This window comes from Leptinotarsa decemlineata, unplaced genomic scaffold, assembly GCF_025532065.1.
Source record: "Leptinotarsa decemlineata unplaced genomic scaffold, Ldec_3_MD MMD2_tig00000035_RagTag_RagTag, whole genome shotgun sequence".
Taxonomy (NCBI): domain Eukaryota; kingdom Metazoa; phylum Arthropoda; class Insecta; order Coleoptera; family Chrysomelidae; genus Leptinotarsa; species Leptinotarsa decemlineata.
Window position 1 is genome coordinate 26,171,612 of NW_027412540.1, and position 12,870 is coordinate 26,184,481.

Consider the following 12,870-nt stretch of genomic DNA (forward strand, 5'->3'; position numbering starts at 1 on the left):
ATCCACTTTTTCGTCATTGGAAAAATTCATGTTTCTCCCTTGCTCAACGCTTGCTCAACGACTTGAATAACTTTTATTTTGTGTATGACAATTAACTTGACATTCACATTCACGTATTTCATGGCTTACTTCAAAAAAAGTAATTCTGTTTTATCATGTTTCTCGAGAAAATCATCTATGACTTTTTTAATACAGTATTTTTATTAGTTAATTCTTGTTGATATCCTCATTTTCTGAACAGACATTTTTGGGTAGCTACAAATTTTCAAAAGACATTTGGAAATTATGAAAGGCTTGTTATTGATACAAAGATTATTGGTCTCTCTTTTTCAAGACGACCCTGACAGAAATTTAGTTGGATTTAAGTGAATACAAATATTTATAATCTCAATAAACGACATTATCGATAGAAGAACTCTGGATTTCAGAAACATTCGGAAATTCGAGCTCTTAATGAAAAATGATAGTGATGATGTGGTTTCGGGAAGAAACGTCGGGAAATATAGATGTTGTGATATATCAACGAATTTGTAATTATAATGACTACGAAAATGTAGAAAACAATATACAGGTCCGTATTTAAAAAACATGTATTGATGATGGAATTCAATGAACAAAACGTTGCATTGAAAAATGCGTTCACCCAGATAATAAAGCACATAGAATAAAGCAAAAAGTTTCTTTGTCATTTTTTGATATTATTGAAACTGGAGGCGGTAGAGCAAAAAAATAAAATCTGTCATTTTCAGTTTTTTGCAAATATATCACGAGATAGTGGTATCAGTTAAAAAAACGGCCTGTATATATCAACGTGTTCTTTTCTTTGTTTTCCCCTAAAATCATTAATCATGGACCACATTCCATTTGTTGAGTTAATTAACTTTATAAAATTTCCAGGTTATACTCCGAACCCATTAACAAGTGTCCGATTTTTATATAAAATCATTTGAATTCCGGGGCCTGGGACATGAGCTTTACAAAGATAATTAATTGCTACAAGACGTTCAATGAAACTGTAAAAGGCGTAACAGTTATGCCAAAACAGAAAGCGAATTATGTTAACAGGAATTACATTATCTGTGTCTTCATGTCAACCAGCAACTATAAAACATTTTTTATACCTACACAGAACACTTCAGGTCTAAATACAGTTAATTGCGAGAGTATTACATAAGTGGATTGTCATTTTTAATCAGGAGGCACAGTATTAGTAATATAAACAATTATGAATTGAAAAATGTGCGGATCTAGTTATTGTACTGATTTTGTTGAAAGTCACTTCTTGAATATTTTATTGGATATTATTCTTATATAGAATAGATATTCATTTACCACATACAGACGATGAATATATAAAACACATTTTAAGAAATAAAAAATAAAATTTGAATTGAAGGGGTTATATTTTTAGGAGTGATTAATTTTTGGAATGGCAGTGTTCCATGTAAGTGCAATTTGTTACCATTCATTTAAAGTCGAACTCATCTGATTGATATCTGATTTTTATCTTTCTTTCACAAAAAATAAAATGTTCTGAATGGAAGAAATATGACATGTAACATTTTGATAATTTCAAAAATCTGAATAGTCTTACATAGATAGACGACATATGTATTGAAAATTCACAATAGCAATAAAAAGTAGGTGGATTTGTAGTCTTTATCTGTACTATTAAAATGGATACTTTTTTCACAGTATCTGTCAAATTCTTATAAAAATTGATACAATTGTTATTTTAAGTATTCAATATAAATAAACTTGGTTTTTTACACTAGTAATATCATATAAAAGTTATCACGATAAGATTAACTGGCGCAACGCAGTCGCGTCGCGTCTACTGTAAGACGACGGGAGACCATGCGCTGAGGTAGAAGGGTGGCCGAAGCAATGAAGCGCCATCACCGAGAACGAGATCCGAACGCGGACAGACGCGTGAGGGCAGACGTCGTTGATGGTTGTGTTAGTTTTGCCATGATATGTGCCATGATTCTTATCATGGCACATATCATGGCAATTTGTTTCTGTGCAAAGAAAATCATTCGGATAGTCCCCAATATGTATCTGGGGTAACTTTGAAAAATCTCGATCATCTTCGTTATATGCATCACGTCAAGTCTACAAAACTTTAGTCCATTTTTTTACTTTTAATGAAAATAAATGTATTGAATGATATTTTTTAATAAAAAGATTCATTCATAATTTATTTGTTTTTTTCATCATGTAAAAAGTTATTAATTAGTTTGAAATTCAAATATAATTGCTATATTTTCGTTAACAATTCTGTAATTACATGGGCAGGTAAGTGTTGTTAAATAAATTAATACTGAATAAAAAGTGGATAGGTTAGGAAAAAAATTATAAAATATAATATAATAGTTTATAAAAATTGATAAATATTTATAATCATTGATTTATTGATAGTTCATCAACTATATATGGCGCGTTTTCGACCGGAGGCACCGGTTGACCTGTGACCGCGCGCTCTCCGCCCTCAATCTCGAAAACGGTTCACCGTATGAAAAAACTTTTTCAACAAAATTTGTAGAGAATTTTATATTCTACAATATTGATAATAAATACAAATAGCAAAAAACCCATAGGAAATGAGATATTTACAAAAAAAGCGCAAAAAACCGATTTTTGTGACCTTTGACCTTGAAAGTTAATAGTTGCGTACACCCTACCATATGTAGGTTTTGAGACAACTTTCAGGGTGTCAATATACAAGTATTTACAGACTTACAGCTGGGTATCCCAAATTCCGAGGTGAACTTACTATAATGACTGGACTATGACTTCTGAATGATTTTAAACAAGGAAATGTATTGTTAAAGTAAGGAATGAACAGAATTGGTCCCAACACAGTTTCCTGGGGTACACCACATGTGATCAACTTCTCTCTACTTAGATGATCCCATTTATTTGACAAATAACTTGAAATTTGTATTAATGTGTTTTTTTTCCAGAATACTCGCAGTGGTTTGGATGAGACCAGAAGATATTCTTGTGGCAACATAAATAACACTAGGAGGACATCGCTATGTTTGGATCGGCGGACAAACCTTCCTGTAGAAAATATTTCCAGCCAATCGAAGATAGAGACTTTGGAATGGCAAATCAAAGAGGTCAGTGTAAAGAGTTTTTCAAAATTCGCCGTACTCTTCAAAAGGAAATATACTGTAGAATACTTTAGATGCACTTTGATATTCGAACATACTCGAACTTGAACAATTTGATTTTTGTTTCAAACTAAACATATCTGTTCATGAATAAAATGCACAATGTTTTTCAGACATTCATGATGAATGATTAATTATTATTATTGGTTCATTTAGTAAAAATAATGAAAATTCTGTCAAAACTAGGTGCGATCCTTTTGAATGAAGTGACTCATATCAAATCAAATCATATCAAACATACTTTTTCGTCTGAAGAACGTAATTCTCATTGACAGGGTCGTTTACAAATAAAAAGAAGAAACAACGATCGTCTTTAGATATCTATCGATATGATAAATATCGGTAAAAAAACTAATAATAATTATAATTGAAATACAACAGACGAACAAATAAATCAAGAAAATTTGGTACAACATTTTCATCGTACTGGTCAACACAAATACACACATCGGAAAAGTCTAGGGATATTTTTAAAAATGGCAATAATTTTTTTTAGATCGCTTTAGGGAAAAAAAGTTGACGGGTGATCATTAAACGAATGTAACTTACAACAAAATTTATTAAATGGTCAAAAATACTGAGTGCGCATATAAGTGTCGGGACTAAAAAAAAATATGGCTCTTCTTTGGCACCCCGAAAAAAAATCATAATACAAAAAAAAATTGGAATCAGTACAAATTATGGCCTCCACGCTGGTTTATTACGGCCCTACATCTATCGTGCATCGACAAAATGAGATTGTCAATGTCTTGTTGAGATACATTTGCCCATTGAGCGATTAAAAGCTCTCTCAATTGAAACGTTGTGTGAATGTTCACCATATGCGGAGTAATTCTTCGTAGAAGCATGTCCCACACATGCTCGATGGGATTCAGGTCCGGTGATTGTGCTGGCCATGGCAATACATCAACTCCTTCGTTGGTGAGCCAGTCAGTCACCAGACGCGCGACATGTGGACGAGCATTATCGTGCATTAGGTGGAAGTTTTCACCAACAGCACCAGCAAACGGGCGGACGATAGGTAGAAGAATGGTGTCGAGGTACTGTCGAGCTGTGAGGGAGCGATTTGGAAAAACGAGATCGGTTCTGCCGCCGATCATGATTCCGCCCCATAGCATTACTGTACCACCTCTGTATGTGTGGACTTCCTGGACGTGTCGCAAATGTTCATTATTTCCAGGTCGTCTCCACAGTCTTACTCGACGAGAATCTGGATGAAATCTAAATCTGGATTCGTCTGTAAACAAAACTGTGGCCCAATCATTTGCATCCCAGTTTTGATGTTCTTGACACCACTCTAATCTTCTACCGCGATTGCCTCTCGACAAAGGTGGACATCTAAGTGGCCTTCTGTTGTGGAGATATGCTTCATGCAGTCGATTTCTGACAGTATCACGACCAATGGTTACCTGTTGCGTCTGATGCAACACGTTAACCAACTCAGGTGCTGTGATTGTCGGTTGTCTTCTTGCGGTTAAGACCAAAAATCGGTCTTGAACTGCAGTTGTAGCGCGTCCTCGCCCTGGATGTTGTTCGGCTGGACTGCCAGTTTCACGGAAACGCCGCCACAATCGACTGATAACACTTTGGGAGACCCCCAAACGAAGAGCTACATCATTTTGTCGCATGCCACCTTGAAGAAGCCCTACAGCTCTATTCATCTCAGCCAATGGTAAGTGATGGCGTTCCATGTTAAAGCACAATATTTCCAGTTTAATTGCTGAGCAAGAACTGCATAGAATGTACAAACTCGACACTTTCAGATTATTCATTTTAGCCGAAAACCTACAGTTTGTAAAAAACTTGATAAAAGATCAGTTACCGTTTTTGCAGGCTTTGTTCAATCCATAGAAATCTACAGGGTGGTCGAGTGTACCAATTTAATCGAAATTAAACGTCCTCATGCATTTATTTTTATGATATTTAGTATGTTATAAAAATATCCCTAGACTTTTCCGATGTGTGTATAAAATACAAGTACTTCAAAAATAGTAAAAGTAAACTCTAAAACTTTTCAATTAAACATTTTCTAATGGAAACTCGAAATAACAGACACTGTATAACCGTTGTTACCAGTTTCGAAAACAAGATTGACAATCATCTTCAGATGCTGTGATGCACTGTTTGGAACTTTGGGTGATCAAGTGATCATCTTCAAGAGGAAGATCAAACTATCGGTTAGTTTGACACCTCGACACGTGTTTTGATCATCAAGTGAGCATTTTCCAGAGGAAGATCAAACTATCAGTTAGTTTGATCTTTCTCTTGAAGATGATCACTTGGTGATCGAAACACGTGTCGAGGTGTGAAAATAACGGATTGGTGTTGGGAAAAAATCCAGTAATAATCTTCAGATGCTGCTGAATCATATAATTTTTTATTGTTTCTTTGTAGGTGCAAAAAAGTCGGGATATGTATAGGGCGGTGATGAAGCAGGTCGTGACTTATTTGGAAAAAACGCATCACAGTTTAGAACTGTTAGGAAGCAGGATGAGTCGCCGACACTCAGTTCACAGGTCAAAGAGTGAACATCAACTTGAACACAGTCGAGGATCCATTGACATTTCTCTACAACAAACTGTCAACAGGACGTTGGATGAACACCAACTGAAAGACATTCAGTGGTAAGTATATATTTGATCAATGATTTGGTCCAGATGGATCCCAAGGGGTCAACGAGAGTCTCGGCAGGGGTCTACGTTGGCGTGATAAAAAATTGGGGTTCATAATTCGAAAGGGGGGGGGAGGGGTCCATACGTTCACCATACGGTCAACATTCAATTTTCCTACATGATGACTTTGAGAATAGATTTGAAGATATTCTAACGATGGAAATACCACCAGGTATCATAAACCCATCCCACCGGTAAAAGCGGAAGGAATTTGGTATACAGATCGCTCAAAAACCCAAGAAGGAACGGGAGCCGGTATATACGGAGGCAGAGCAAAGAAGAGAACGCACTCAGCCTCGAACGTAATGCAACTGTGTTCTAGGCAGAAGTAGCGGCCATCGAACACTGTATAGGGAAAATAAACAGGCAGAAGGTCACAAATAAAACCATTGCCATTTTCTTCGACAGCCAAGCGGCAATTGTGGCGCTCATCTCATTTCAAGTATTCTCAACACTGGTGGGAAGCTCAAGGAGCTAAGTATCCAAAGAAAGAGTCACTCTAGCTTGGGTACCCAGACATGAGGGTCACAAGGGCAATGAGGAGGCCCAGAACCCTTCTGCGGGGTAGCCAAAAGCACGTAACGGGTGATTTTTAAGAGATATAGGATTTGATTTTCAAAACAACATAAAAATTTGAAAAAATTGATGAAATCCTTATTGGAATCGATAGAACGATCAATATAATTTATTGTTTGAAGATGATTTCATGCAAATGTTGTCCGCGGCTCCGCTTTGGATGGCCCATGCGCAAGGTCCAATTTTGGCACACTCTCTCTAACATATCGACCGGTATTTCACGTATAAATGCTTAAATATTGGCTTCTAGAGCGTCAGTAGTTACTGGTTTATCCCTGTAGACATGAGTCTTAACATGACCCCACAAGAAATAATCCAAAGTCGTTAAATTACACGATCTAGGCGGCCAATTGACGAGCCCCAAACGTGAGATGAACTGTTCACCGAAGGCTGCTCTTAATTGGGCCATTGTTTCGCATGCCGTATGGCATGTGGCACCGTCTTGTTGAAACCACATGTCAGGCATGTCCAATTCTCCCATTTTGGGCAACAAATAGTCGTCAATCATCACACGGAAGCGCTCGCCATTCACAGTAACGTTCCGGCTATTTGTCGTCTTTGAAGAAGTACGACCCGATGATACCACCGACCCATAATCCACACCCAACAGTGACTTTTTCGGGATGCAGCAATTTTGCTTGTCAACGTATCCATTCAACCAGAAATGAGCCTCGTCGCTGAACGCGATTTTTCGATAAAAATGTGGGTCTTCCTCCAACTGTTAGACGTTGTGGGAGGTCGTGTGGCTCCAATTCTTGCACCAGCTGTATCTTATAAGGTTTTACACCCAAATCCTTGCGCAAAATTTTACACGTAGTGGATTAACAGAGGCCCAATTGATGAGAACGGCGGCGAATCGACATTTCACCGTCATCACGAGCACTGGCGGATACAGCCGCAATATTTTCTTCGGTCCTCACTCTACGTATGCGTGTTGGTGGTTTAATGTCCAATAATGTGAACTCTGTTCGAAATTTAGTCACAAGCTTCCGAATAGCTCCCTCAGTAGGCCGACGAAACTGCCCATAAATTGGAAGAAGTGCACGATGCACTTTCTTCACCGAGCATGAATTTTGATAATAAAATTCAATAATTTGCAAGCGTTGTTCATTCGTAAGTCGATTCATGGTTAAATTATAGACCAAACTGAACAAGTTTGACAATGACGATTCACGCGTAATCTGTCAAAAACAGTGTTGCCAAAAAGATAACAGCAAAAGAAACACTCATACTCATAAAAGTGTAAACCACGAACGGTTGGGACTGAAATATTCTCATTTTGATATTATATAATTATAATTTCGCAGGCAGCAGAGCAAAGCAGAGGAACCGACGCCGGAAGAAATTCCCCCGGATAAGTTGGCGAAAGAAGCATTCCGGCTCTTAAGGACCGCTCAATCGTTGTTGAACACCAAAGAGCCGGACCTCGCCCAGAACGATCATCCAGAAAACGACATAGAGTTCTTGGCCCAACTCGCCAGAGAATTCCCACCTCCGGAACACAAACCTCAACGAACGACATCTTTCTCTCTCAGTCCGAAACTAATCCAGCCGGAAACCGAAATGAAGATCTCGACCGCTTTCAATCGAAAACTCTCCTTGCAACTATGCGACTCGAGGAGGAACACGAGAATATTCCGAAACGTCGATTCGGCCAGAGGGTCCGTAGCGGAGAGCGATACGGAATTGGTGAACGATAACGGGATGTTTTTCAATCCAAAAAGCAAATCTGAAAAGTCTAATTCTCCAGCGAACGGTAGCATCAGCTCGGTTGAGGACGAGAGCGGGTTTTCGTCCATGAATTCTTTCCAAGAAGTTGGATTACCGCTGATTAATTCTACTATGACAGAGGAGGTAAGTTTCTACTCTGAAACTCATCCAAGAAATACATTATGTATAGTTCAAGTAAACGATATAGTGCAACCTACTTTCCAACAGCTTCGCTTTAATAATATAGTTAAGGAGCTAACTAATTTCGTTAGCTCCCTAACTAAATATATATATATATATATATATATATATATATATATATATATATATATATATATATATATATATATATTTTTATATATATATATATATATATATATATATTTATTGATGCAACTAATTTTCCTTTATTTTGAGTATTTCAATATTAAATTTTACAAAAAGGATTTGAAGCTTTATATCTTCTATTAATTATCTGCGAGCGCTTTCGACAGTTGGTAGTACTGTCATCTTCTGGCACTCCTCAAACTGACTGACAGTTTGAGGCTTCTCTCTGCATTGCAAATGCAATTTCTCTGTATTGGTTTTTTGGCCTTTGAGATGCCGATAGCTTTAACTGTTCACAATACAGGTTACTTCGACTCCACCCAATTAATGATTTTGAAAATAAACATAACATAAAATATACAGTAAGGGTCATTTTATTCTATTTTGTCATTCACTAAATGACCCGCATTCGATTCTAAAAGATTGAGTTTCAAACTTTTCTCTTCTAAATGTAGTCGTGCTTGAAGGTGGTTTGCAAATGTGGAATTGGTCTTTCCAATCAAGAAACTACTTATATGCTCTTTAATTCTTCAAGAAGAAGGTCTCCACGTTTGGCCAATATAAAGTTTTGAGCAAGAGCCACAAGTAAACGTATATACTACTGATTCTATCATCTGAGTTGTCTTTATTGTTTTTAATAAATTTTCTTGTAATTGATATTTGTTCTGTGAGCATTCCTTTTTTAAAAACCGGGGGATATTATTTGTGAATTCACCAAGGTATAAAATTGTCCTATAGCGGACGCTATCATTTCTTGAAGATGGTTAGACCTGGTACATGGCTTGTTTTCGTAGTTTCTTAGAAAGAAGAGCTCTTTTTTTTAATTCTAACTTCATTTTTTGTTCAAGGTTTCCACAAAAAGTGCGTTACTTCGAAGCATGCTCCACAACAACAGCGACTACAGTTCCCTCAGCATCACCCTCAATCGGGATTCCATGATGGAAACTATTTCTCCCAGTGAAAGTTGTGACAGACAGGAAGAAAAGAGAACCGTCGATAATGTTAAACTGTGGCAGAAACCATCATCTTTGCCTCCGTCCACTCCGCAACATAAGAGATGGTTTTCTTCGCCAGTTGAAGAACCTGCAAGTCAATCTATGAAAGTTTTATGGGTGTAATCATGAAAACCGAAGAGATATGGGTTGTGAAAAGTCCAGTGAAGTTGCATTTCCCTACGGTTATTGAACGGATCATCATCAAGTTACTGTGAAATGAATTACAGTAACTATACTGTGTAATGTGATTGTTCCAAAGGGATTTTGAAAATCGGTCCTTCTTCAATGCACAGATAGTTGTTCTATTTGATATACGAACAGAATCTCATTTTCCTGGAGCTAGGAAAATGGGTGATCTTTTCTACTCGAAGCTGACGTAAAAGTGTATATATTTTTTGCAATGATTCCCAATCAGTCTACGCCATTCTGTGTAGAACCTTAATATAAAACATATCTATTTATATATTATGTGATAAATTATTTTTAAACATTTCTGACTTGTATCGCATAATTTTGTCACTTTTTACTTGGTAGGCTTGAATTAAAATAAATTATTATGAATTTCTTTTTCGATTCCAAAACCCATAGGAACAAGAGCTGTTCCTATGGGTTTAGACGGATGGTGGGGCCAAGCCTGGAATCACATTTCGAAAGCTTAAGCTGGGACCTTTTTTTTGTAGTGGAATGTTTCTCAAATTTCTGATAGTTGGTCACAAGGGATCCAATTGTAGTGTAATTTTATTCAGGCAAAAACAACAAAAGTAATGTAGCAATCGAGTTAAAATTGAAACTAATGGTGAGTAGTAGAATTGAAAAATTATGGAATTCGTTAAAAAAAATTCGTCAATGGTCTAGAAGGTTTTGGACACAGTATACTTATATACAGTAGTCCCACTTAGCGTCGGCCCCTTTGATGTTGGTGTGCAGGAGTTTCAGTTTTTACAATGCTGACCTATTTAACACTAATGACATTTCTCCCTACTACATTCTCAACCAAAGCGTCTAAACACTGCTCAACATAACTACTATTCATATAAACTGCTCAAAAAAATACAGTCAATTTTGAAACGCACACACTTGCAGACCGGTTTCGGGCTCATTAGCCACTCGTCAGTGCGAGGTAGTGGCCATCATCGACCTAAAGTCAATGATATTTCATGAATGAATATCCCCCTCCCATGCCCCCTCCCTGGTTGAGTGCCCTGAAGTAAAAAGCTTCGCCCCACAACTAATTTGCGAGGAAAACCCAATACTCCACTCCATCCACCCCCGTTCTGCGAGCGGTCCTCAACTTACTGATGGGCACTTCAGCAAGATTGACATCTGACCTCTTTTGGTCGAAAGTCAGCCTTTAGGTGCTATTCTTCCGCGATCGGTTGTATTGTTTTGTCGTGACTATTCCTAACTGAATTTTTGCATGGAGGCCCCCAAAAACTAACCGGCGGCTATTGATGCTAGCGCCGAGCATTCCTCAGTGAATCTAAGGAAAAGTGAATCGAGTCGCGGTCGAATTGTTCTGCGTTGAACATACCTGAAAGAGAGTTTATATGGTTAATTTATGCTTACCTGAGTCGCCTGACGGCGACTCTTGGGGGTGGTCGTTGATTTTGTTTTGCGAGCCTTGAATGTTTGTCCCTTTCTCGGAACTCGGGGTCATCCATATCCAACGCATCGTGTAGATCACGTAGCGCAGAGTTGTTGTGCGATCTGATTCTATAGAACACGCTTTCTGCGTGTTCTCTCATGTACACGTCCACATATTGCGTGTCCAGGTCTAGGTCTCTGTATATATACCTGTTTGGTACATAATATGGTGTGTTTACGGCGGCCCTTACCCTCGCGTTCATAGACGATTGTATCTTCTTCCTGTATGTCTGTACGCACTGGCCCCAGGCAGTGCAGGCATACAGTATTATGGGCATGAGAACGGTTTTGATCATCAGCAACTTTACTTGCAAGCCCATGTTGCTTCTGCGTCCTATAATAGGTGCCAGGCGTTGTCTGGCCATTCCGATTCTTTGCCGTACGTGAGACTGACATGTTAATTTCCTGTCTAAGATGACCCCCAGGTATGTCGCTTTGTTGTTCCACGGAATCTCTTGTCCGTTGAAGGTGACGCTGCCTTCTGGTTGTACACGCCTGCGAGTGAACAGTATCGCCTGACTCTTGTCTGGGTTTATACTGATCTTCCACAGGTTGGCCCACTCCTCTAATCTGTCTGCCTGTTGCTGCAAATATCTCGTGACATGCGCTTGGTTCAATGATCTCGCCAGCAGGGCCGTGTCGTCCGCGTAGAGGCGAAAGGAATGCTCCTTGCAGGACCCCTGCTTCCAGTAGTCAAATTGTTGATAATTCGTCTCCTACTCTGCAACGGCATCGCCTGTCAGCTAGAAGAGACTGAATTAATCTTACCATTTTGTGTAACCAAAATCGTTCATCTTGGCCAGTAGTCCGTCATGGCAAACTCTGTCGAACGCCTTGGAGACGTCTAAGAAGATAGCTCTGGTGTTGTGCCCTTTGCCGAGGTTTAAGCCTTCGGTCGCAAAGTCTACTACCCTCAGGACTTGTAGCTCTATCGAGTGTTTTGATCTAAAGCCGAACTGATCATTAGGTAAGATTCCTAGTTCTCTGGTTTGATCTTCGAGTCTCTTCAAGGTGACACGCTCCGCCACTTTGCTTATGGAAGGCAGTAAGCTAATTGGCCTATGATTATCTGGGAACAGGTGGTTCTTCTTGGGCTTCGGGATGTGGATAACCGTTGCCTCTTTGAACGGGTACGGGAAGCGCTGCAATCTGAATTGAAAATCGGAATTTTTTCAGAGTATTTCATTCCTCTTCCAAAATGTCACTCCATCTAGTGGACACCTACTGTGTAGGTATATCGAGACTGGCTTAAACGTTTAAAGTTCATTTCTTTAGATTTGTTTACTGCCAGTTTTCAAGCATAGCCCACTGACTAATAAGAAAGTTTTTCTTCCTTTTTCAGAAGAATCGGCAAATTTCGGATATGCAGTTGGTTAGTATCTCGTCGACTAGATGGAGTGACATTTTGTTGTTCACTCCAACTTGGGAAAAGGAATGAAATACTCTGAAAGAATTCCAATTATGGAATATCATTAACTTTAGGTAGATGATAGTCACTATCTTGCACTGACGAGTGGATAATGAGCCCGAATACTGATTCCTGTGAAACCTCTTTGAAACATAATTGTATTATCGGTTGTATTCACATAACTTTTGTTTTGTTTATGTGTACCTCTGTACTTTTTGGAAATGAATTATATTGAAATTGAACCATTAGTTATCTAAAAAAAATCACATTAAATATCGCTGAATAACTTTACTTGGCGTCAGTTATAGTAAAAGAAAATGAATGCTTGTTTATTTCACTACACCCTACGTTGATATAAC

General features: G+C 38.3%; 1 protein-coding gene across 1 annotated transcript in view; it reads left to right on the forward strand.

Moving 5' to 3' along the window:
- LOC111516268 (uncharacterized) overlaps positions 1-10,020 on the forward strand; it is a 104,452-nt gene extending 94,432 nt beyond the window's left edge. Inside the window, exons 2-5 of the mRNA XM_074172161.1 lie at positions 2,967-3,125; positions 5,574-5,803; positions 7,735-8,281; positions 9,313-10,020. Of these exons, the coding sequence (XP_074028262.1) occupies positions 2,967-3,125; positions 5,574-5,803; positions 7,735-8,281; positions 9,313-9,582 (1,206 nt within the window). The 3' untranslated portion in view covers positions 9,583-10,020. The remainder of the gene's footprint in view (positions 1-2,966; positions 3,126-5,573; positions 5,804-7,734; positions 8,282-9,312) is intronic.
- The last annotated feature ends 2,850 nt before the right edge of the window (positions 10,021-12,870 follow it).